The 27,484-nt window shown below is 29.7% G+C and overlaps 4 protein-coding genes across 7 annotated transcripts; 3 read left to right on the forward strand and 1 right to left on the reverse strand.

Annotated features, from left to right (window-relative positions):
• Positions 1–894: 894 nt before the first annotated feature.
• Positions 895–5,588, forward strand: LOC8279630 (inositol transporter 1). Its single transcript, XM_015725722.3, has 6 exons — positions 895–1,525; positions 1,612–1,682; positions 2,141–2,476; positions 3,675–3,782; positions 3,862–4,047; positions 4,596–5,588. Exons 1-6 carry the CDS (start codon positions 1,384–1,386, stop codon positions 5,244–5,246), a joined length of 1,494 nt encoding a protein of 497 aa, XP_015581208.2. The 5' UTR covers positions 895–1,383; the 3' UTR covers positions 5,247–5,588.
• Positions 5,589–20,186: 14,598 nt separating this feature from the next.
• LOC8264287 lies at positions 20,187–22,343 on the forward strand. 4 transcript variants are annotated; one of them, XR_007217074.1, is made up of 4 exons: positions 20,187–20,800; positions 21,429–21,701; positions 21,900–21,958; positions 22,091–22,343. XR_007217074.1 is itself a non-coding variant. In XM_048378264.1 (2 exons), exons 1-2 carry the CDS (start codon positions 20,272–20,274, stop codon positions 21,506–21,508), a joined length of 609 nt encoding a protein of 202 aa, XP_048234221.1. In that variant the 5' UTR covers positions 20,187–20,271; the 3' UTR covers positions 21,509–22,343. The 4 variants fall into 4 exon arrangements, 1 of the variants encoding a protein (XP_048234221.1); XR_007217076.1 differs by having other exon boundaries at positions 22,119–22,343; XR_007217075.1 differs by having other exon boundaries at positions 21,429–21,958; positions 22,119–22,343.
• Positions 22,344–25,265: 2,922 nt separating this feature from the next.
• Positions 25,266–25,661, forward strand: LOC8264288 (NAC domain-containing protein 71). The gene has a single exon (XM_002529702.2). The coding sequence runs from the start codon at positions 25,266–25,268 to the stop codon at positions 25,659–25,661; it is 396 nt and encodes a 131-aa protein (XP_002529748.2).
• Positions 25,662–25,847: 186 nt separating this feature from the next.
• Positions 25,848–26,753, reverse strand: LOC125370935 (uncharacterized mitochondrial protein AtMg00810-like). The gene has a single exon (XM_048378396.1). The coding sequence runs from the start codon at positions 26,751–26,753 to the stop codon at positions 25,848–25,850; it is 906 nt and encodes a 301-aa protein (XP_048234353.1).
• Positions 26,754–27,484: the final 731 nt, after the last annotated feature.

A 27,484-nucleotide genomic window follows, 5' to 3' on the forward strand; every position in this document is an offset into this window, starting at 1 on the left:
TGCCTGAAGCTTTTTGTAGTTGGTTACCCATTCTGTTAGGATCAACTTTTGAAGATCTTCCTTTTCCAGTTGCCTGGGGGCCTGGACAATCGTAGGAATCTGGCCAGAGTCAGCCATAATGAATAGAGCATCAGAGGAGGCTTGAAAGCCTGGGATCTGCAGATTAAAAGCATGATCCTGTAATTTGTATACTATCTGATGATGTAGAGTCGCAGAGAGAGCGTTATCTACTTGATTTGCTCCTGTTATTTGGACTTGTACTTTAAGTGCAGTGGATAGATAGGGATCGTTGAGGGATAGATTGAAATTGGGGAAGAAGGTCAAAACAACACTTCCCGTGTTGAGTGTTGTGACGATCGTGCCAATTACTGCATGCTCGTACTTGAGGTATCTGGTGTCCAGTAGCGACATACGGGCTGTAACTGGTAGACCCATCCTTCCATGATAGGATAGAACTAGCCTTACTGCTCCAAGATGGAGATGTGAATAGCCCTGTTTCCTCCACTGTTTTATGAAGGATGTTGGGATTTCGAGAGTAACATACTGCTCCTGTTTGGTAGCAGTGAGAGAACATTGAGAAAGGGAAAAAGATTGGACATATTCTTTTACAGAAAGAGGTTGTTTATGGATAATCTGGTTAAAGGTTTTTCTGACAAAGTTTTATTTTTTAAAGATATTGTATGGGTTCATAATAGGTACAAGGGTGTTTTCTATTTGAACATTCTCAGGTATATGAGAAATTTCTACAAGATGGTCTATCTTGTTGGATACGGCTTTCTTACATGAAGGAGAGAGTTGCAAGGTTGAAGTGTGGGCAGTGATTTCTGAAGTCATTGTGTGTTCCAAAAACGACAGCCAGAAATTGACGTTTTACTTTTGTCTCTTTTATAAATAACACTTTTTTGCTCTTTTGCTTTTTGTAGCGCTCTCCTCGGCTTCAGCTTTCTAAAATCACAGCGTCTGCTGACCGCTTTCTTTCTGTCCCAGTTTTCTCGGAAGAGAAAATCTAAAGGAAAACGAAGAATCTGTTTTCCAGTTCCATTTTTAGCAGCGAAATTGATGAAATAGCTGCACTATCCCAGAGATAACGTGTTGATTCTTTGTTCCTTTTTCAAAAAGTTTTCTCTCAATTTAATGCGCATGTATTGCTGTTGTTGTAATATTCAGAATTATTGACTGTTACATTGAGGGGTTTCGATTCAAAATCAGAACAGAGAAAGAGACATAGCTTGTTCTAGTGGCTGCTATTAGACCGGTCAAATTCATTTCAGTGAGTTTAGAATTTCCTTCAAAATCTTGATCGATTGAAATAGGGTGTTGTTTGTCTGTTTGTTGAGTGATCGAGATTTAGGGTTTGGTTAAAGGAAGAAAGAAGAAAGAAAGATGACAATAGAGTCATTACCCGGAAGTTCAGGGTATTTAGATTTGTTTCCAGAGAGGAGAATGTCATATTTTAGTAATACTTATGTTTTAAGATTGACTGTTATTGCTGGAATAGGAGGTTTGCTCTTTGGTTATGACACAGGTACAATAATGAATGAAAGGTTATTTCTTGGGTTTGAATAATGATGCTTGCTTGTGTTGTTTTAATGTGAGAATTTTCTTTTCCAGGTGTTATTTCAGGTGCCCTTTTGTATATTAAAGATGAATTTGAGGTGGTTAATCAAAGTAGTTTTTTACAGGTAACAACAACTCCCTGTAAATCACTGTGTTTGGAAGGCTCATATAACACCACTGTTGCTTTAAGATTTTTTTATTTAATTGATTGATCTTTTAAATATATTTTTTACAAACTGCTTTTGTAAAACATCAATTTTCCTGCTTATCTCAAAAGCTATTTGCAGAACTCGGAAAGAAAAGAGAAATTATTTTTGGAAATGCTGGTCTGGGAAACACTATCCCAAACGCAGATAGTTGCTAAATTTCAATTCTTTCAACATAAAAAGAACAAGGATATTTTTAAGAAACTATGCAAAAATGACTTGACTCTGTAAGGCCTATGTAAAAGGAGAATTTGATTTTTCAAAAAAGAATTTGGGCTGATGTCATGTCTGTTTGGGAAGAAATGAATAAATCTGATGGTTTATATTGGAATTTTTCTAAAAGCTGATATGTTTTTAACATTTTTGTGAGTTGCCAGGAAACAATTGTTAGTATGGCCCTGGTAGGTGCAATAATAGGAGCTGCATCAGGGGGTTGGATCAATGATGCATATGGACGAAAGAAAGCTACACTTCTTTCTGATATTGTATTTGCTGCTGGATCGATTGTCATGGCAGCCGCTCCAGATCCATATGTTCTTATACTGGGTCGATTTTTAGTTGGCCTTGGTGTGGGTGTAGCTTCGGTTACTGCTCCTGTTTATATTGCAGAAGCATCTCCATCTGAAGTCAGGGGAGGATTAGTGAGCACTAATGTTCTTATGATAACTGGTGGACAGTTTCTTTCCTATCTAGTTAATCTTGCTTTTACAGAGGTCAGTTTAATCTCTGCTTTTATTGCTACTCTTAAGCTCTTTCCGCAAATTGAACCAAGCTCATAGGACCGAACTTGGATTTTTTTTTTTTAAGAACTAGCAGAACATATTCAACTTAATTTTGCATAATTTAATAACTGATTTGTTGATTGACTCTCTGCAAGCATTTTGTGTTAGATTAGCTTTGTGCAGAAAATATTGTGAGATTGGAATTCTTTTTTTCTCTAGAGAAATAGAAATGGTTTTAATGGTTATATATTCATAATGTTTCTGCTTTTTGAATATGACTTAATTATAATTGGTTGAACTTTCACCTATCACCAAAATATTTAATGCAGCAAGCGGTTTTTTTCTTTTCAAATATTTTCTTATATAAAAAACTGTTAAAAGGGGGTGAATGCAATTGTAGTGGTTGATATGATGTTCAGAGGACAAATTCTGCATTCTTTGCATCAGATATTTAACTTGAAAGGTTTTTAAAGCATTGGACATGTAATTCTCTTGGCTGTTTGGTGCCGATGTCGTATTCTATATGATTATGTCACTTATTTGTTCGTTATGATGAAGGTATCTTATGGTCCCAGGCCTTTTGTATGAGCCAAGTGTGTATCAATTGCCTTGTAGTTAGGTAACAGTATCCAATTTTCCCTGTTGCCTTTCTGTTGGAAATATTTTTTGGCTGGTGCTCTCTACCTTTCTCTGTATATTTTATTGGCCAACATTTTCTTGTTGACATCGCTGCAGCTTCTCTTGTTCCGGCTTTGCCAGCTTTTTAGTTTCTCCGCCATCACAGAAAAACTATTCTGTCCTAGAAAAAGGTTACACTTTATTGGTGATCTTGATAATGTAGTGTTGCTGCATTATTTTAAACTTTCTTCTGGCTTTTCGTTGATGCTAAGGCTAGAAGAGAAGGCATGACATATAAAAAATAAACATGATCTGATTAATGGGAAAATTGCATAAAAGCTGATGCTTTGCTTTCAAGACTTTAATTTTCTTATAAGATTTTTTTCAAATTTATTCTGGATGGGATTGAAAATCTTGGGCCTCGAATGAAAAATTTATCAACTTTCTAGCTTTTCAAAGGATGACAGTACATAAACTTTTGCATTTAGGGCAGGGTTATTTTTGTTTCTGTTTTTCACAAGTTTTGTTCCTTGTTTTGTCAGGCTTTCCAACATTTTTTTTGCATTGACAGGTCCCAGGGACATGGCGGTGGATGCTTGGAGTTGCAGGTGTGCCAGCCGTGATTCAGTTCTGTCTTATGCTCTGTATGCCAGAATCCCCCCGTTGGCTTTTTATGAAGGTATGCAGCATGTCAATTATTCTGTATGGTTCGAGAACACCATTATAAATCAGTTAATAATTCTCATTTTAATATGCAGGATGATAAAGATAAAGCCGTTATAATAATGGCTAAAATATATGACCTTGCTCGATTGGAGGATGAAATTGATCACCTTGCTGCTTCTGCAGAGGAAGAAAGTCAGAAAAGGAATACTGTTAGCTGTATGGATGTGTTCAAATCAAAAGAAATCAGACTTGCATTTTTAGCTGGGGCTGGACTTCAGGTAAGATGAGACAAACATGCTTACACATCCTCATTTTTTCCGTATATTAGTCTTGCTTGGGTTGAACAATATGCTCCATAAATGATGCTGCAAGTAAGATATATACAGGATATGTTCCATTTGGCAGAGTTCTGGTCATTTGTTAAGTAGTTATATATGCGTAACAAATCCCTGATCTGAATTTTTCTGGACAGCATTATGGTAGCAGTTTTTGTTAAGATTTTCTATATATCTTGGCTGGAAATATTTAAACTTAACCTTATCTCAACCCTGCCCTTTTCCACTTGTTAACCAACCGAGTATTGACTAGTTCAATGACTGATCTTTCAATGGAAGTATTTATTGATAAATTTAATGTATAATCGAGACTGGCCGCATAGAGTTTGTGTTGTGTATAATCTTCATGCCATGTTTCTGGCGAAACAATTACACGGTCTTATAGGTTTTGTTGATAGCAATTTGATTAATATGAGAGATAGATGTTACTTGTGAATAGTAATCTACTTAACAAGTGCTGTAATGATGTTTGAGAATTTTGTTACTTGCAGGCTTTTCAGCAATTTACTGGCATCAATACAGTTATGTACTATAGCCCAACCATTGTCCAGATGGCCGGCTTCAGTTCTAATCAATTAGCACTTCTATTATCACTCATTGTTGCAGCGATGAATGCTGCTGGAACTATTCTTGGCATTTACCTTATTGATCATTTTGGGCGGACAAAGTTGGCCCTCTCAAGCTTAACTGGTGTGATTGTGTCTCTTTTCATCCTTGCTGGGGCATTCTTTGGTCAGTCATCTGATTCTTCAAGTGGAATCTATGGGTGGCTTGCAGTTGTAGGGCTAGCTCTATACATTGCTTTCTTCGCACCTGGAATGGGACCGGTGCCGTGGACTGTAAACTCAGAGATATATCCTGAGGCATATCGAGGGATTTGTGGTGGAATGTCAGCTACTGTAAATTGGATATCCAACCTGATAGTGGCCCAAACATTCCTTTCAGTTGCAAATGCTGTTGGAACGGGTGCAACTTTCTTGATTCTTGCAGGTGTGGCTATCGCTGCAATCGTGTTTATTATTCTGTTTGTGCCAGAGACGAAAGGGCTTACATTTGTCGAAGTAGAACAAATATGGAAGGAGAGAGCATGGGGCAGTAGCTATAACACAGAGAGCCTCCTCGAGCGGGGAAATGAGACATGATCAGCTTTTTATGTGCTCATTAATAACAGAATAAAAGAATTTTAGAGGTTTTGAAGACAGGTTGTATCTACCTAGTTTTATGTGGGTAAAAATGTAAATGCATGGACGTATTATGAAATCCAGCAGCAATAGGGTTTGTTCAGAACTTGGAGATAGACATGAAACTTATGGGGCTATCTTAGCCTTCTGCAAGTGCCAGTAGTTCTGGCCAAGCAAAGTAGGGTTCTTTTTATGTGGCCCCTTGGAAAGGCAGTTCCTTTTAGAATTGTCCATTCTTTCAGTTATTCAGTGCTATGTAGTTATTTGTTATGTATGAGTTAAGATTTTGCAGCCATTTGTCAAGGTTTGTTTTTCTTAAAATGAGACCTTATCTAGTTTAATTTCAAGAAACAATTTATAATAATAATAGAGAAAGGCAAATCAATCTTCATAAATAATCAAATTCCAACAGAATTTATAGTTCTATCATAATTTAATTTTAATTTATAATAAAAATAATCAACTAGTATTGCTAACTATATTTTTATTGTAGTACAACTTAATCATAGTATTTAAGAATATTTATCACTAATTAATTTGATATCAACGTTAATTTTATTTCAAAGTAATAAAATAATTCAACCATCTTTAATAATTTTTCTTTAAAATATATTAGAAATTAATAGAAAATAAAATATCTTATACTTATAATTGTTATGAGATTTTTCATATTTTTATCAAATAAGATAAAATACATTGAACTAAAAAGTATATTGAAATAGAAAAAATAGTATCTAACTAAATATTTTCTAAAATGCGTAAACAAAAATTTTTAAAAAAAGTTATTTAATTATATTTTATTACACAAGAATTTAAGTTAAAATTTAATAAAAAATTATTTAATTTGAAAAACTAATTTAAGTATAATAATTAAATTAAATATTTGTAATTAATTAAATTCTTTGACCGGGTCGACTCGATAGCAAAAAATGGATAAAAGTGATAAATAGTAAAAAGTTGGGAGGGTTAACTTGGTTTAGAATAGACATTCTTATAATACCAAACAGTGGTCAGCCAAGAAAGGAATGACCAAAAGTAACACGTAGAAATAGTAATACAACAAGTCTATAAGCATTTAACATGTGAAACTTTTTATATAATGTGAAATCTCATTCAGTTAGGACCAAAGCAGACTGTTTTATTTCTATGTAATAACTTCTTTTATCATCTTCTTCAATTAAATTTGTCGGCATCAGGACATTCCCAATATTATTCAACATTAAGTCCACCAATTTCAAGTCTCATAGATATAAAGATTATGCCCCCAGATTGCTTTCACATTTTACTCCTTCAACTTGTAATAGTAATAATAATACTAATAAGAAAATAATTAATAATTAATGGAGAGAAATCAGTTTTATACTTATCATTTTTGACTTTCGCTCAACGTTATTATTCTCATTTTATATTATGTTTTTGTTTTAAAAAAGATTTTTCCCCTCTTTTATATATATATAACTATCACGTGATTTTGTTTTATAACTTTTAGTATATATTATTTTCAAAAAGGTAGGTATGTGGTTATAATCATAATAAAAAAAATACATTCCCGTTAGAAAATTTTGATTCGTAAAAATTTAGTAATTTTTACTCCGATTGATCACTGTTATCATGTTATAAGGATATTTTAGTCGGTTTCAAAATTCTTTCGTGCTTTATATATATTAATATTACTCGTCATATGTGTTACTTTTAAATTATTATAATAAAAGTCATAAATATAAAAATATTTGATAAATTAGTATATAATATAATATTTATTAAACATATTAAACTATTTTATGAATATTTATATTTATTGTATATTAGAAACTCATGTATTATACTTTACAAACTTAATGAATAATTAGACTTCAAATAAATTTATATAAAATAAATAAATAAATAATTATTTTTTGCTTATTTTATTAAAATAATTTAATTATATTATTTTAATACTTATTTAATAAAAAAACTGAAATAAAATCTCCATTTTAATAAAGAAAGAAATATGTAAGCAGTTCAATATTTTAGTTTTAGTAATTTTTAATTTTTTTTTACTTTATATACAATATTTTTCAATAGTAATATTACTATAATTATTGACGGTTCACTGGATAGATTAAATGCAAATAATTGCTGGTTTGCCACGAGTGTAAGCAAAAGTCTAAATGCCAAGTTGGATTATCTTGGAAACTTGGATTTGGTTTCTATGTATTCCTGACAGGGACACCATTTTTATGTTTTGTTTGACAATTCATGATGTGAATGCATTATCAACTTTACTGGAGTTCATATTAAATATTTTAATGATGATTAGCCAATTTTATATGAATGTTTTGACTAATTCATCTCTTACTTTACACTTTTCCTTTTTCCTCCTCATTTAAATAAGTGCAAACATGTGGTTAGCTTAATCCCAGTAATTCTGCCTAATTAATAAGTGGGTCTACTTTTTTTTTTTTTTTTTTGTATAATTAATCAAAAGTTTTTAATCTTGAAGTCAAATCAGGAAATTAACAATTTGTTTTGTTTAAAGAAATAGAGTTAACACTGGACAAAGATTATCTCCTAATGTCACTGGATATATAATATGTATTACCTTTCAAGCTTGCTTGATTAGCAATTGGAAAGGTAATGCTCAATGTTACCAATGTAACAGACACAAGCAGCATGGAGAAAGAAAAGAGCAATCATAGAGCTCCCAACAATGGGGACAAGTTTTTGACTTAAATCTTTTACGGATCCTGTAAAAAAGGCTTCAGCACTCATGCCACTCTTCATAATCATAGACCCTTTTTGAATTGTTCATCTGTTCTCATCTTCATTTGTCAAAAACATACTTTATTGGTCACAAGATTAACTATTGGATGGATTTTAGCTGATCCTATTAGTATTTTCATTTATAAGATGTAAGAACGGTTCAGATTTGAGTCTTTTCTACCACTTAAAAATATTATATTAACCAGCCAACCAAAGATTCACATAATCTATATCATTCACAAGAAATGTGTTTGTATTAGCATATTATTGATCAATATAATAAATAATTATGACAAATATAGCCAGAAACATTACAACAAAGAACAAACGGATTGAATATAATTTGAGTTATCTTTTTAATTTATAATAATTATAATCAATATAATTTTAAAAAAATAATTAATTCATATTGTGTAGCTCACGGAATAATAAAACTTCAATTAATAAAATATAAAGTCTTTTTTTTTTTTTTTTTTTGCTTTTGCTCCTAGTCTAATTAATGTTTTTTATATAGAGCTTTTATATCATATCCAAGAGAAAATTGAATCTAATTATTGTTTACAACATAATGTTTACTCACTCCTTAATAATTTAATTTTACTATTTGTATGAAGTACTGGAATCCTATTTATATGAAGTTTGTCTTTATTAAAAATAAATAGTTAAAGTATAATTTAAGTGATTAAAATATTTATTTTTTAAAATAAAATATTTTAAATTTAAATTTTATTTTTATATTAAATAAATTTATATTTTTATAATAAACATAAGAAAATAATTATTCTTGTCGGACAAATTCACAGTTGGTTGATCCTCGTATGAATTTATAAAAAATAATAAAAAAATAATTAAAAAAAAAGTTGAGAATGGAGGAGACTTGCTCTACAAAATTCTTAAGTGAAAAGAAAAAAAGAAGCAATCTTGTTCTTAAGTGATACGTTATTGTGTTGTGTTCTGTTGCAGATCTCATCAGTTGCATGATTGATTGGCTGTCCAAAAATATTACAAAAGAACTCTCTAGACATCTCTAAAACTGGATATAATCCTCAGCATCTTACGATTCCAACTACAACCAATCCCCGCCACTCATCCTTTTCCGTCCCCCACCACTCTGATCACATCCATCCGTCTGATCGTGTGGATTGGAAGATCGCAACTGTATGTAATGATTTTTTGTTTTTCTTTATGTGGTGGGACCACTTTATATATAATAATAAATGTAGGCGAACAGAAATGCTGACTCTTGTTTCCCGCGAAATTATTGACTGATAAAGACAAGCCACGTGGGTTGTTGGCCTGTTCTTGTCCTTATTCTATTCCTTCCAATCTGTTGGTCCCACGTGGCTCATCCTCTATCACGTTGAATATTGTTCTCGATGCATGGCCCATAGTGGTATCCATGCATGGATGCTTATATGCATGCGTGGATCATATATGTCTAAACATATATTACATGACATGTATTATTATATCCGGCAAATCTTTTAGTTTTATTTTATTTAGCGTTTTAAATTTATTTTATTTCATTTAGTTTTGTATTTTTATTAAAGAGTTTAATAGTCTCTAATAAAATAAAATTTAAATTTAAAAACTTAATAGAATAAAATTATAAAAATCATAGACTTAATATTTATCTAGAGTTTTTAGATTATTTTAAAAATTTTAATTAAAGGGCATCGAGTCATTAATTAAAATAAATTAAAAATTACAAAAATCTCCTAAATATATAAAAAGTGTCTTTAGTTAAAATAAAATTTAAAAATCAACATTTATTAGAATAAAAATAAGATTATAAAATTTAGCAAAAGGCAAAACCTTTATTTTGAGCCCTCTAATTTTTATATTTATTTCAAGTAGTCTCTAGACATCAATTGTATTTTAAGTGGTCCTTAAATTTTTATTTTACAAGCATTGGGTCCTTAATTGAACAGACGTTACGTGTACATATTGTTAAATGTGCTTATGACTTCTTTATAAATAAAAATAGAGATTTTCACTTTAAAGAACTTATTGAAATATAAATTATGTATTGAACAGAAATAATAGAAAAGGAATTAGAGAAAAAAGACTAAAAATCATATTACTCTCTTAAGTCTTGTTTTCCATGTAAAGATGATAAGAAGTTGTTGAAAGAAAAAAGACTAAAAAATCACTAATTGATAATTTTGATAACTCAGGAACCTTAGATATCAAAATTGTCTCTTTTATTATCCGGTTCTATAAAAAATAGGAAAGTATGGAAAAAAATATTTAACGGTGATAAAAAAACTGTTAATATAAGAACCAAATAGGTAAAAAAAAAAAAATAGAGATATAAAAACGATTTCAAACAAATACGAAAAGTAGAAGGAATGAATTTTACCTTAACAATATAAAACTTAAAGATTGCTTTTTACTTTTGCTTTTACCCTAACTAAGCTTCCTCATGCCTGTTAAGATAGCATTCATCACAGTGATCATTTCTTTATTTATTATGAGCACATCTTCATTATAAACTTCATGAATGATGATAAATAAATATATAAATATTTTTATAAATGATGCATCGACATTGATTAATATTTTTGTAAATATTTCTTTTTGATTCTTTTTAATATTTCTTAATTTTATAAGTGTTGCTGTGACCTTTTTAAAGGTTTAAAACTTTGAACGTAAATAGTTAGGAAATACATATTTATGAATAAAAGAAATCTCTTATTCTATATAACAAATATTATTGATTACTCTATTAATTATCATAATTTAGAATAGAGGACACATAACACATTGTAGTTTTAAAAAAAGAATTTAATTAATTATAATTACGAGAGAGGAACATCTCATATTACATTATTTATGGCCTAATGATTTAGTCTATTACATATTTATTTTAATAGAAATGTTAAATTATACTTAATTAACATTGTGTAGTATATTCAAAATATTGTGTAATGTATAAGAATTTATGATATAATAAAGACGATGACGATGATTATATAATATTATTTTATAAAATTAATCTAAATTACCAACAAATTAATTGTGTATGAAAATCGTCTCAATTTAATTAAAAACACATTATTTAAATTTATAGTCTAAATAAATATACTCTTAAGAGATTTAGAGGGATAAAAACTTAGAAAAATTATAAAAATTTGAAAACAAAACCAGAAATTAAAAATATACTTTACATAAACTATGAAATGCTAAAAAGATTAAGAGGAATTAAAAAGAGATTTTATAAACATTATGAGAATTTGAACTAATTTGTGTCGACTTTTTTATAACATTTTTATTGTGTGTACCTATGCCACATCATTACAAGTAGAAGTGTCTAATTGATAATTTTTAAAGTATAAAGTGTTAGTTGAATATTTTATGTAAGTGTTTACTAATGCATTGTAGTTTACTTCTGAGTTTGCTTAAAATGTAAATGATATTATAAACAAGTCTTAAAAGGATTGAGTGGAAGCAATAAACTAATGGACAAAGGACTGAAATATCCCAAATTAAAAAATAAATACTATTTTTACAATATAAAATATTAGGGTAATAAATTTTTTATGTAAATAATTTTTGTATAAAAGGAAAATTATGGCTTTAGTACTTTATGTTATGAAAATAAGCTCATCCAATTAAAAGTATGTTTATTTCTTTTTAAAAAACCTAATTTATTAGTTTATCAATATTAAAGATCTTTTTAATCACCTGATATAAGTCAAAAGATATAATTGAATATATTTTGTCTATTTTAAGAATATTTTAAATGATTTTTCATAAAATATACTTAATTTTTTTAATTATTTTTCAACTATGGTTTTTAGGCCTAACTGCTAGTTAAATTTTAAATTTACACTTTTTAATAAGTTTATCCAATTATTTTAAGATCTTAATATAAATACCTATACTATTAATTTATTTTTGGATAATAAATTTTAAAATTTTACAATAAAAAAATTATTGTAGTAAGTCAATTCTGTTTACTAAAATAAAATTTAATGAATCGCCAAAAAATTTATTAAATTTAGATGTAAGATGTGCAAAATGATGTATATATGTAAGATTTTTAATGATCATATTGTTAAGTTTAAGACAAATTATTTGCATTGATTCACTATTTTACTTGTTAAGTTTAATTATATTTTGCTCTTCATATTATAGGTAAGGAACCTAATGAGATATATAATTGGTCCAGCGTTGGCTTCGTAATGAGAAGAATAGAGTATAATGTAGTCCGGTCGCACCTTTTTTTTTTTTATTTTTATGCTTATTAATTCAGTGCTGAATGTTCATTAATTTATATTCATTAAATATATATTGAATGCTTATTGTTTACACATTGAATGTTTATTGTTTATTAATTTTATTTTATTAAAAATATAATTGTACCAAAAAATAAATATTTGTAAGATAACTTTAGCTTGACTTTTTTTTGTTTACTAACTATAAAAATGATTTATATTATGTCTATATTATATATGTTTGTTTCACTATTTATTAACAAACTAATAAATATTATGTTTATAAATGATGAAAACTTATATTAATTATAAAAATATTTTAATATGTATCACAAAATCAATGAATCTGACTTACGTAAAGAATCAATATCATTTTCATATGAAAATAAATATTTTATAGTGATTTGAGAAATATATATAAAGTTATAACTATTTGAATTAACAATAACACATTAATGAACATGTAATCATAAATGATGAATATTTTTCACTAAAATAATGAGTATTGAAAAACTGATGGAATGCAAAATAAATATCGTCGTAGTAAGCAATGAATATTATCTTATACATGATAAATATTGATATCCATTATAAAATATAACACTTTTTTGGTTATAGAATTATCAATTACATATGGATAAAATTTTAAAATTGTCAAATATGTAAAAAGAAAAGTTTAATTCATTAATAATATAAAATCTTAGCATATAAAAATTATCTAAAAATCATATTATATTAATTTTAATAGATAAATTTTATTGTATTAAGAAAGACATTAGAAATATTTAATTTATTATTATTTGTAAAAATATTTTAGATATTTAAGTTTTTTTTTTCTGTTGATTTTCGCCAAATTCAGGTAATATATATATATATATATATATATATATATATTATATTATATAATTATTTATTAATATCCCTATTAAAATAGTCACATCAATTAAGTTCATCTTAAAAAATTTCGGTTGCTAAATTACTTCTAATGGATCATATCATGTACCTAACTTTTTGAGTTAAGTGTTATGTCCAATTCTAATGGCTCATTTTTCCAGTTTTCTTTTGTTATATTTCAATGGTATAATTATGTTGTGATTGAAACTATCATCTATTTAATTATTGGGTTCATCTTATATTTCATAGTATTACATTAATTTTTCCACATTTATGGCATTGATTTATGTATCTTGACTTTATTTATCTATGATTTTCTTCCTAAGTAATAGAAAAGTTAAGGAGGGATTCATTAAAAGAAACACAAATTAAGAAAAGATATACTTCAAGTATTTTGATTTTTTAAATTTATTTATAAAGTATATTTGCTTATTATTAAGTATCTGAATTTTTATTTTTATTTTAATATTAAGACTTTTTACTTAACATAGAATGCATGATGCAATTAAGGGCACGTTTGTGTTGCATAGAGGGTTAAGGAAAGAAAAAATATATTTTGAAATTATCGGTTGAATTTAATGGCTTTTTGTTAAAAAATGGCTTCAGTTTCATATATTTGATAATTTAAGAACTTATTTACATGTAAAAGGATTAGAATAAGGTTTAAATAGACTTTAGACTTTGAGAGTGGTGCTAAGTAGGTACTTTTTCTTGGGCCATTTTAATTCATAATTTAACTGTTTTAGTTCAACTTAATGTTTTTTTTAGGAGAAGTTAATATTTTCTTAGTAGAGTGAATTAGTTCTCCGTATTAAGAGAGTGAATTCAGTAAAAAAATAATAAAAATTAATTTTTTAAAATTAAATTTAGTAAATATATAGTTAGCTATTAATAATAACATTAAAAAATTATAAATTGTTAAAAAATTTAACTATTTTTTTTATTTCATTTTTATCTTTTTTTGTTCTTAGAGAAGAGTATTCTCACTCTCTTTCATTTAAAGATAAATTGAGTTAAAATATTAAAGTGATAAAATGACTCAAATTAATGGTCTCTCAAGTTTGAGTCTAATATCATAAAATCCTTAAATTTTGATTTGTATTAAAAAAACTCATTAAATTTTAATTGGATTATCATTATATCATATTTTCTGCCAGTATTTATTTTTTTTTAATTTTTAATTTGATTATCATTATATCATTTTTCACCGGTATTTATTTAGGTAATAGATAGAAAACTGACGTGGTATTCAATCTAGATAAATTTTTTTTTTAGAAATTACATGTCATCCGTATATTGCCATATCAGCATTACACAAGACTAATAAGATTAAAATATTTGGCATTCATTTGAAAAAAATAATAACATTAAACTAGATTTAAAAAAAAAAAAAACAAAATCAAATGAAAAAATACATCAGATTTGAGGAACCCTAATAAACACGCTAAACAAATAAATACATTAGATTCGAGGAACTCTAATTGAGAATGAACAATGAATCAAACCAAGTGCAAAGGCGATGACATCCTACTGAGGAGTGAGTCTGGGTCGAGTCGATACAGCGGTGGAAATCGCAGCAGCGTTCAAACGTGCATCACCGCCGCCAGCGTTTGAACGTGTGTGTCATATCGTTGTCGTTCTTCGTTTGCCGTTTGCCATCTCTGCTTAAGTACCGGGTCTTGCTATCTCAACCATTCCTCTGTTTAGTTTAAATTTGTGGCTGTCCTTTTTTTTCCTCTTTGATTTTTACAACAATGATGGAGGAAACACCGATGTTGATGTAATTCCAATGTGGGAAATATGAGTTAGGTGTGGCTTTTTGGTCTGACCAAAGGGTTCAAGCTGTTTGGATTCTGCTTGTCTTGGCTAAGAAAAAGGATACTGGTGGTTTAGTTCAAGAGACGTCTCTCTCCCTCTGTCATTACATTTTGAGATTATTGTATTGGTTTGGTGCCATTGCAAATGAGAGGAGTGGACCTCTCTAAGCCCTCGCTTCATTCCTCGCCTCCTCCTCCTCCTCCCCTTATATTTCAAGTCTCTTCTCTCGCATTACTCCTGAACTTCATCGTCGCTGCCCCTTTCTTTGAACAAATATGTTGTCGGTACTTCGAACCTTGGTGATTCTCATGTCCCGTCGATAGTGGAGGAGACGTTTGGGGAATGTTCTCATCTCATTTTTATTTTTTGATTTTTTTTCTATGATTTCCTTTTCCATTTTAATTATTGATTTTAACTTTAGTATTTTTAATTTTAATTAATTGTAGTGTATCTAATAAAGATATGTAAATCTTTTTTTTAAATAATAAGCTGAATTGCCACATCATTTTTCAATTAAATTTTTAATTAGAGATTAATGGATAGGGGTTTTAATGATACTCTAATTAAAATTTAAAAGAATTTATAATATAAACTAAAATTTAAAAGCTTTAGTGATATTAGATCAAATTCGAGTAATTTATTTTTAAAAGAGAAAAAAAGAAGCACATTTCCCTGTGGCTTACCATGAAGAAGATGGTTACAAATAAACATTTATAAATTGATAAATATATTGTTTACTGCTTTGTGTAAGTAATACTACTTGACATGATAACAAATTATTTTTGTCGTAAACTATATAAGAACAAGAGTCTATGACTCAATGTAATTGATGGGATAAGTATTTGCATTGATACTGAATAGGACAAAGCTATAAATTTATAACCATCAATTATCAACCCATTAAAAAAAGAACAAAAGAAACACAGGATGCCACCATATATAAGGAACTCTGCCACAGGACAAAACCCAAAAAAGAAAGAAAAAAAGAATGAAATTCTTCATCCATGGCTTCAGGATCAAAGGTGAATTGATTGGTGGCTGTGAATTGTATGTATGGTTTCTTGCAAGATTTTGTGGCAAGTGAGGGGAAGGAATTAAAAAATAAGAAATAAAAGATATGATAAATTATAATAATTGATTTGTTGAAAAAAACAAATACCCAATAATTTGCAAGACTGAAATAATATTTTATTAATTAACAAGAAACCTTGGATTTAGACAAGCTGTTGATTGAGTGGAACATGGTGTGCCTCCAGGCATTATTCTGCCAAAGATACCGGATCAAACCAGTTTCTTTACTTGCAAGCCTACAAAAATACCATCATTTTGGGATTTCTGCAATATCTCTCTTATTATTATTATTATTATTATTACACATCAATTCTCCTTATTATTATTTTGGCAGTTATATATATGCACCTGTCACATGATTCACATCAAATTCAGGGGTTCAAGGAACTTGGTATAAAAGTTTTTATCAGGAGAAAAAAATGAAAAGAATAATTATGATATCATTGATTTTGTTTTAGGCAAAATTATTGTTGTGTTTGCCATTTAGAATTATTTTATTTTAATCTTTTATCACTTTAATATATGTTTTAATCCAATGTGTTTAAGTATATTGTTGGAGTTGTTTAAATATTATACAAAATAAAATATTAATATATCTCTATGTATTGTTTAAGGTGTTTTAAATATTATAAAAGAATAAGATTCAAATATATATTAAATTAAGTTAAAAATAAAAATATATTTAAATATTAAAAATTAAAATTTATACATTCAGTCTCAAATTATTTTTTAGAATTATTATTATATTTAAATATAAATTAGCTATCAACTGTTGTTTCTAAAATTTTTATAAAATATTTTAATATAATTATTCAATAAAAAATAGTTATCAGCTATATCAAACCTTTGGAGATGCAACTGATTCGATTACACTATTCTATTCACAATTTTTGAAATAAAAGTAATAACCATTTTTTTTTTCTTTTGGCATCTAAAAGGGCTAATTTATTACTAAAATTAAAGGGTTTCCTGCAAAGAAAATAAATAAAAAAGAAAATGTTTTGGATAAAATAAGATGTGATGTCCAAGATGGATATATGCAACAATGGCATGGTTGACATGGTGCTACTCTGCTATTGGGTGGAGGCATGTGGGATTATTCAAAATTATTAGCTTATTGCTACATAAAATATTAAATATTAATTCAACTGATCCACCAATAAGTGAGTCCAGAAATTAGCAGTGTCTAAGCCACTAGAACAGTTTTTATTTTTATTTTTCTGCTAATTTATTAACTGGACCAACTAATTCTATTAAATATCCGAACACAATTGATTATCTTTTTATGTGTGTTATTGACGTCAAAACTTATGTATCCTATTTATGATTACAAATTAGGGAATTCTAGTTGATTTTATCAATTAAAGTTTAGAAATATTAAAATAAAAAGTAATTGGGTTGAAATTATTTGTATAAATTGAGATCCAATGTTCTTTAAATAAATTATTTTATGCAAGATAAAAGATGATTAATATGTTAGAGAATTTTATATATATATATTTTATCATTTGGTATTAGTTTGATATAATACAATTTCATATTATTACACTTTTAGTTTATCTAAAATCTAGTTTAGATGATAAAATTTGTTACTTTTTCAATTATAAAAATTTTGAATTTAAATTTGAGTATAAAAGAATAATTATTTTTTTATATAACTAAGATCTATTAGATTTTTTGTAAATATAGAAATAGTATATAATATTTTTAATTTGGTACGACTGAATTTTAATTTTTTAATTTGATTTTAATAATTTTAAAAACATTTTTCTTATTGGAATCCGATGAACCGAAATCTATAGACCAAGGCTGTCAAATTGAATAGTTTTAGTGGGTCCCGGTCGCGCGTTCTCCTTTGTTGATTTCATTCAAAGGAATAAGATGGTTAATCCAACGGTTCATGACTCTTGTCTGCAATGCGAATGGTCTTATTGAATCATTGTTCAGAGTTTTATACGTCACCTGTCTTATCAACCATGTTGCGAGCTGCGCGTATATATAATTCTTCATACTTTTCATGATTTCTTTCTTATGATTTATGTAAAATTTATATTTTTATTGGATGATAATATTTTGGAAGCACATTCTTATCCTTTTACAGTCCACATTATGGGGCCCTCCAATAATTATTTTATTTTCCACATCAGAATTGAAAAGATTTAGATTCTAAATTTTTAATTATTATAAATAATTAACTAAAATCATTTTGTAAATTGATATGTATATTTTACTTATTATAATAAATTACGAATTAATTACAATAATAAAAGATAATTACAAATTTTATATTCGTCCTGAAAAATAGACGTTTATAATCATTCTTACATTGACAAATTGTTTTTGTGGTGCTTTTTGTTTGTCTCATTGGTGTTTTTCTTATTTCAATGTATTTTGGGTCTTGAGGATTTTTGGATGGACCACCTATTACTAGTGGATTGCTCTTTTCCTTTGTTTTAGGTTTATTTCTTTCCTTTTTCTCTCTCTTTTTTTATTTTCCAAAATTGGCACATGAAATATTGAGAGTTTTGAATTTTAATTATTTTAATATTTTAATTTTTAATTTAATTTAATAAATATTTAATTTTATTTTTATAATTTTTTAAACACTTTAAATTTTTATTTCGACTAGACAGATGTCTAAATTTTATTAAATGATAATATTAAAATAACTATGTATATTATAGATCAACTCATTCAATAAAGTCATGTGTTAAAGGGTATTTAAATATTATAAAAAATAAATTAAAATGTCTACTAAATTAAATCGAAAATTACAGTATTAAAGTGATTAAATAATTAAGATTTAAATATGGTGACTAAAATGGAAATGTGATTGTAGATGTGCATTAGATGAGATTAGATTTGTGATGTGTTTGTTAGATTCACTTTATCATTTGAGTAAAGAGCCAAAACTCTCTTTTTATTTCCCATCTTCTCAGGACAGACATTTCTCATCCTTCTGCAAAATATAAAAGAATAAGAGACGCATGGGAAACTCAATGAAAGACGTTTTCACATTGCCTCCAAATCCTTCCCAAATTCTCCATTTTTTATGCTCTTTTATTTTTTCCTATGTGTATTACTCTTTTGAACATTAATAAAAGTGAATGAAAGTTAATGAATTTATTCGGAATCGACTGTTATTTTTATTTAAATTGATTTTTTTTTTAGAATTTTATTTGGATAAATGATTATATTATAACAATAATATTTTAAATATGAATTTCTTTTTGTTATTTCAATTCTGAAATTGAAAATTTTGAAAGAGAGCTGATGAATTTTAATTTTTATAAAATTAGTTTGAGAATATAGATTTTAAAAATTGCTAATTTAATAAAATATTAAATTCATAAAATATCAAAAATATAGTTGGTGTCACTTAGCTAAAAGTAAAAAATGAATACTCATTTTCATTTTCTAATGTTAATTATATAGAAAAATAAAAATGACAAGTGAAAAAATAAATTTAACTAGTCGCAATAAGTTTTTCTAATGTTAATTATATAGAAAAATAAAAATGACAAGTGAAAAAATAAATTTAACTAGTCGCAATAAGTTTTTAATAGAAAGTATACTGTAGAGTGTATGTAAAGAATATAAAAATGAACAATGTCTTTTTATAATTATTATAATTTTAAATATATATATATTATATTTTATATACATATATATTTTAAAAAAATCTCTAATTCGATTCTTATTATTATTTTATTTAATTCTTTTACTTTTACGCACTAATAATTTTGAAAATTCCAAGTTGATGTTCACATTTTTTTTACTTGCAACACATATAAAAACAAAACCCAACAACACAATCATCTACACTATGCACATGGTAGTCCCCACCCATTACCCATTCTTTGTCTTGTCCTTAATACTTTCCCATAACCCCCACCACGTGTCCTCTTCCTGCACCAGTCATCATCACCCACCACCACCCTCTTCCTCCTTGACAGCTGTCTTCTGCCACCTCATCCCGCCACCACCACCACATACATATATCATGCATGCATGCATGTATATTCATTTATATATGTCCTTATCTTTGTATAATATAATAATAACAATAGCATCCATATTTTATAATTAGTTTCTTTTTCTCAAGAAATTAGAAAAAAAGAAAAAAGGAAAAAGAATTGTTACTTTAAGTTGAATGCTGCTTTATAAAGCACCGTCTCTCCATGTCTCACAAGCACATTTGAGAGAGAGAAAAGAAAAGAAAGAGAGAAAAAAGATCAATCATGGCAGGCATTTCTTGTGAACAAGAATCTTGGGTTTCTTCAAGAAACCTAAATCTTGATCCAAAAACACAAACCCATGCTCAAGCAACAAGCCTAGATCAAGAACATGTTTCTTTTGATCAAGAAACTGAAGAAATATGGCAGAAGGTGAATCAAAGCATCACCACCGCCACCACCAACACTCTCAACAATACTTTCAACTCCAACAGCAGGAGCAACAGCAAGAAGAAAAAGAACCAAGTTTTACTAGAAGGGTATGTGGAGGTAGCTAGCAATAATGAGGAGGATGATTTGAAGAGAACAAAGAGTCTCACGGATGATGATCTTGATGAACTAAAAGGGTGCTTGGATCTTGGATTCGGTTTCAGTTATGATGAGATCCCTGAGCTTTGCAATACTTTGCCTGCTCTTGAGCTTTGTTATTCAATGAGTCAGAAGTTTCTCGATGAGCAACATAAGTCTCCTGAGAGAAGTACTTCTCCGGAACCTGCTTCTAGTCCTATTGCTAATTGGAAGATCTCTAGTCCTGGTAAAGTTCAATTCTTTTTAATTTTTTTATATATACTGGTTGTTTCTTGTTGATTGATGTTTGAAGTTGGTTATGGTTTTGATCTGGTGTTTTGTGTTCTTAACTTGGCATTATGAGATTGCTTTTGGATTCTTGAACTGAAATAGAAAACAAGATAAATAGGTCGGTACTTCTAATTTAAAATTTAGTTTGAACTGAGATCATATGTTTGATAAATGTAACTATTGATTGTGTGTTGTGTGATATCTTGTGTTGCTTCTCGTTCAAATTGAAATGGCTTTTGGGATTTTGATGGTTATTAAAAAAAAAAAATTATTTGGTGGGATCTTTTGTTTAGAAGAAATGTTCTATATTTGAATTTTGCTCTGTAATGCTTGGGGTGATCTTTGTAGATGTGAATGGTGGCCTGACATTTCCTTGTCCTTTTCTTTTAATTCTTCCAAAGTTTTGGCTTATATTTCTATATTCTTTATGCTGCATCTTGCAAATGATTTAAGTAATAGGATTCAGTGAGCTTTATGAAATTCATGAAGCAGTACTGCAGATTTCTTACTTTGATCCTAATCTGAGTGTTTGCTTGATCATTTTGTTAACTTTGATATTAACTTCATATTTTTCATCTATCCAGGTGACCATCCGGAAGATGTTAAGGCAAGGCTCAAATTTTGGGCACAGGCTGTGGCATGTACTGTTAGATTGTGCAGTTAAAAACATCTTAAGAATTGAATGATGCATTGAAATGAGAAAATGTTTGTGCATTTTCATGAAGAGCTTGTGCTCCACTATCCTTTTCCCAGGTGCAATTATTTGCAGGAATCAGAGTTCCTGTACCTTCTTTAGCTGGGAACGGATCAGCATGGATCGGCGTTAAACTAGAAGAAGAATAAGAGAAATGCTTCAGGTTTGATATTAACCGAATACTCGTATGAGATTTACTTATATATATCAGGGGCAAAGACTATCATTGTTGTATTCGGTGCATTAAAATAAGCTTCAATAAGAATAATGCTATATCTTCTTCGTATCATTGGCATTGTTGCTAGTGTGTGCTTGATATGGCTATGAACGTCTTCCAATCTGAGCTGTCGGTTTTATGCAGTGTTGATAGCCTTCAATTGAGCCTTCACTAACTACCTGCAGACCTCTGCATTTGCTGAGGTAACTAATCTAACTGGGTTAACTGTGTTGTTTTGTTTTCACCATTGTCAATGCATAGATAGGATGGTATCCTAATATTAACAATGATACGCGTGCTAACTACTGACTCGTTATAATCGATCGGATTGATAGATGATCAACTACCTCGTTTGGCTCGTAGAATAAAGGAAGCTGGAGAGAAGGTGGAAAGAAGTGGAGAAGATTTGCAAATTTGGACCTCTCTACAAGCTCTACCTATCATTAACTCAGTTTTCTTTATATTTCTCATATCTTGTCCATGTATATGGATGAAAGTATTGTCTTACGAGACTTGATGTTGCATCATGGTAACAAGTTGTGATACACGAACTTTAATTAATTTATCATTGTTTTCAGTTCTGGCAAATTCTTTGGTTCATTTTCGTTTGTGTCTAACTGTAAACTCTGGAAGTGGACAATAATATATCGACTAGAAGGTAAACCAGCCTAAACAGGCTAGGCATTAGCTCATAAAACACTCGATTCTTTAAGGTCTGTTACAGAGCTATCAATCTTCAAGTAATTAAATGTTAAATGTGTTTGATGGGTCATATAGCCGCAGCATTCCTGTTGTTGATGCTGCAATAACAATAGTGACCAGTGAGAAATGTGGGTATAAAATTAAATAAAGTGGAGACAAAGATGTCTAAGAGAGAACAGGTTTTGAATAGTTAGATATGAATCTGAGTTGCAGACAATAGAGCAGCAGAATATTACTGGAAAGTCTGTCAGAAAATTACTTGAAAATTTTCAGTCAGGGAGCAGAGAAAATTTGGTGCATTAGTTTGTCCTTGATAATGTTTGAGAAAAATATCTGCCTCAAACCTGGACAATTCTCCTATTGAAGAGCCTACTACTTGAAAATAGAAAAAGGAGTTACTTGGGAAAATATGTATTGGACTATCATTCCAGGTTATAGAGAAGAGCAATTGCTTATTGGTCTCGAGTCCCATAAGCATTGGAAAGCTGAATAGACATCTGGACCAATAGAATATAATGAAGCCAATTCTGGAATTCAATCCTGATGCATGCTTGTTAGACATTTCTTTCATTTTGGATGTCAGCAGCCCAATTTGAACTTCATTTTCAAGGATTCCATGAGAAGTGTCTTTGAAAATCAACATTTCTCCAATTGTGGAAGGTTGATTACAGATGACATGGACTTTTCAAATGCAAACAAGCAATTGCTTTTTATTTGCAGATTGCATTTCCATTTCATTTGTCCAAAATGGAAGTCAATTTTAGTACACATCAGCTTAATCAGTATTGATAATTACTTTGATAGTTATCTGGAACAGTGAGAACAAGTTGGCAAACCTGAAAATGACTTGATGAGAAAAGAAAAAGGTATTCTCATTTCCTCCCAAATTCCCAATCACCTCAACCTGTATTGATTACAACTATACTTGACTGGAAGGATACTTTTGCTTTTTATTGAAGAACAATCATAATTGTTAAAAATGCTCTGGTTTAGTTTAGAGTTTATCATGATCCGGAAATAGAAATATAATTTATTAGAGAATTTTGAAACTGCAGGTTAATCCAAGTACATAAACATGATAATTATGACCACTTAATGTATTTTTAAGAACAAATCCTAGAAAACAATAAAATCTATAGATCCATAAATAACAGCAATGCCAATATGAATAATTACTAAAGGGGTGGAAAGTTGGTTCTATATCTCAAAATGAGTCTCACAATGCTTTGGTGAAAATGATATGACTTACAAAATTTGCTGAGGGTCTAATAAAATCAGAGATTATGAAGAAGAAAACCCTGAAATATCAAATAATAAAGGATCAACTGCTTAGAGCAAGAAACACTCTGATAAATATTATATAAACAGTTGCAGAAGGAAAGGAAGAGAAAATCAATGTAAAGATTCTGTTCCCTACACTTTCTCAGCACCCAACCAATTATGATCCTCTTGAGCTATGAACCATAATAAGCAATTGATAGATATTCTTCAGGGTGTTTTATGAACCATAATAAGCAATTATGATCCTCCTGAGCAGCTGTGATTGGTATAGCATCAGGATGCTCAGACTATTGGTTTTATTGCATTTCATTTCATTACTCCAATATCAATTACAATGAGTTATGTTAGAATGGCAAAACATATAGAAGCAACATATACAAGGAACAGGACTAGCTGGGAGTAATCCATTACCGCCCCAAAAACAAACCAATAAAAAAATGGCATAAGTAAATCAAACCTACGTTTATGATGTGAGAGAAGGACATCTATATCTGCACCTCTGTAACTCAGGGGATTTAATCTGTTGTAATTCTTCTGTTTTGAAGACTGATATACTATATTCAGAAAATTAGGCTTATTCTGTGCTTTCACCTGGTTTGGATGGGGTTTTCCAAGTTTTTTCTTTTTAAGGGTTTTATAAGGCTTGGTACCTCTAACCCTTTGTATGGAAAGCCTCCAAAAACCTTGGAATCTATTTTTTTTTATTTGCATGGAAAGACATATATCAGAAACCATACACGTTCATTTAATTACTTGCGTACAATTCCTTTGCATGTAATATTTTCCATGCTTCAATTTAAAAGTGACAGCTAATGATTTCCACAATCAGCCGTTGTAAATGAATAAATATCAGAGTATTGGTGCAATAAATGGAGGTAAAACTAATGTATGGACATCAATCACAATGAGATGGATGTCTTTCGGGAATACTGACCTGAGTCGACAGAGTAGCCATGTCCATACTATTTTAGATAATTCAAGCCTCATCAGGGACAGGATAATGGAAGACACTAAATCGTTTATCATACAAATACAATAGTTGCAATGAAAGAAGGGGGTGGGTGGGGAGGGAATAATTCAACAGTTATTCCCTATTTGCCATCATTTCCAAATAACTTCAATCAGCAGAATCAATAGCTCAATCTCATTTTTATTATATGGAATTCCTCCCACAATACTGATAAAATCAGATTTAATTAAACATTCCATTCGATGTTCATAAATGCCTTATATAAATAAGATTGCAGATAATGACAATTGGTGCGGGAGTGAAGATATCAGAAGAACTTAAATAGGAAGAGTTATTTTATATGGCTGAAACTCTAGTATAGTATCTCACTACAAACGCTCACTTTTTGGCAATTCAGAAGACAGCTATTTGCCAACGACTTTAACTATCACATAACGACTTTACTTTGAGATAAATAAACAAATCCAATACAATTTTACTTAAGATTAAGGCAATCGAAGGACGGCCTGTTTAGAGTTTTACCCTAAAAATCACTTTAGACTACTGACAGAAGAACAATGGCTCTTCCTCCTGGTTTCAGGTTTGATCCTACAGACACTGAATTATTTTCCCATTATCTTTACAAGAAGATCAACGGTACTCTTTTGCCAATGCAGAAATTGTACGTTACAGTTTGTGATTTGTATGGCCAGAACGACCCTTGGATTATTTGGGATAAATTTGGCGGCAATTCCTTGACTGAGAAAGACGATCTTTATTTCTTCAGTAAGCTCAAGAAGAAAACTGATAAAAGTTGTAAGAGATTTGATCGAACTGTTGGTGTCGATCGTAAGGGAACATGGAGTGGAGAAAAGTTGGACAAAACGATTCAATTCAAACTCAGTAGCAGCCATAATCGCACCATTCAAGGATTGAAGAAACGCTTTAGCTATGAAAATCCAACAGTACCATAACAGAACATGTTAAGAATACTATGAGTAAAGAGATAAAGATGATAATGATTTTGGATGATTTATTATGGGGCAACAGTCCTGTATTTATACTGTACAAGGTGAATAATAGCTAATATATATTGCACAATTACAGCATGTAATATATACATAAATGTAGCAGTTAATTTACAATGGCAAATATGGTAATTACTTTAATTTCTGTTCTTTCCTTTCATACTCCCCCTCAGATTGATAATGGAACAACATCAGTTTGTTGCGATAAAAGTTGTGAGAAGATTTGGTCTGTGATTTTGTAAAGAAATCAGTCAATTGTTCTCGAGATGAAACATGAGGAAGAGTAACGAGGCCTTGTTCAAAATTCTCTCGAATAAAATGACAGTCTACTTCAATGTGCTTAGTACGTTCGTGAAAAATTGGATTACTAGCAATTTTAGCGGCGCTTTCATTGCCACAATACAAAGGAGCAGGGGAGGTAAGGAAAATGCCAAAATCTTGTAACAGTCTTTGTAGCCAAATAATTTCACCACAAGCTGATGACATGGATCTATATTCTGATTCAGTAGAAGATTTGGACACGGTTGGCTGCTTTTTGGACTTCCAAGAAAGAAGAGACTGTCCAATAAAAATGCAATTTTCGATGGTAGATCGTCGAGTATCTAGACAACCTGCGTAATCAGCATTAGAAAAGACATGTAAAACTGAAGAAGAACTCGAAGGATAATATAAACCCATGGTTGAAATAGATCGAAGGTAGCGAATGATATGGTAAACGGCAGTGAAATGTAAAATATGAGGATCTGACATAAATTGACTAATAATATGCACAACATATGCAATATCAGGTCTAGTAACAGTGAGATATACCAAGCTACCAACAATACTGCGATAAAGAGCTGGATCAAAAAGTGGTTCACCATCAATGCGACTATATTTAACATTGAGTTCAAGTGGAGTATCTACAACTTTATCATCAGTAAGACTAGCCAAACTAATAAGGTCTTTGGTGTATTTCCGCTGACTAAGAAAATACCTAGTTGAAGATCTAAAAATCTCAATTCTAAGAAAATATGCAGCAAGCCCTAAATCTTTCATTTGAAAAGATTGCTGAAGTAGAGTCTTGAGCTGTTGGCGTTATAAAGAATCACCCCCGGTTATTAAAATATTATCAACATAGATGAGAACAAAAACCTTGCCTTGAGGGGAGGAATGAATAAACAAGGAGTAATCATTATGACTTTGTTGATAACCAACGGCTAGCAACACACCTTTTAATTTGGAAAACCATGCACGTGGTGCTCGTTTCAAGCCATAAAGAGCCTTGCATAATTTGCAAACCATATTTGATGCTGTAGGATATCCAGGTGGTGGACGCATATAAACGGTCTCAAATAAATCACCATTGAGAAAAGCATTTTTAACATCCATTTGGGTGATGTCCCAATTTTGTACTGCAGCTATGGCTATCAAAATGCGAACAATAGTTATTTTTCCAACAGGAGCAAAAGTCTCATAATAATCGATGCCATATTCTTGAGTAAAGCCTTGAGCTACCAGACGAGCTTTATAACGATCTAATGAACCATCAGCCTTAATTTTAATAGTGTAGACCCATCGACAACCCACCACAGGATGGTCTATAGGAGAAGGAACCATTTTCCATGTCTGGTTATTTTCTAAGGCCTTGAGTTCCTCATTCATAGCACTGCACCACTTTGCACTTTCTACTGCTTGTTTATAAGATCGAGGAATATAAACAAGATCAAGTGCAGTAAATTAATAAAGACGATCAAGAGCTTTAATTACACGAGTGGTTCTTCGAAGTA

The sequence above is a fragment of the Ricinus communis genome, chromosome 8 (assembly GCF_019578655.1).
Source record: "Ricinus communis isolate WT05 ecotype wild-type chromosome 8, ASM1957865v1, whole genome shotgun sequence".
Lineage (NCBI taxonomy): Eukaryota > Viridiplantae > Streptophyta > Magnoliopsida > Malpighiales > Euphorbiaceae > Ricinus > Ricinus communis.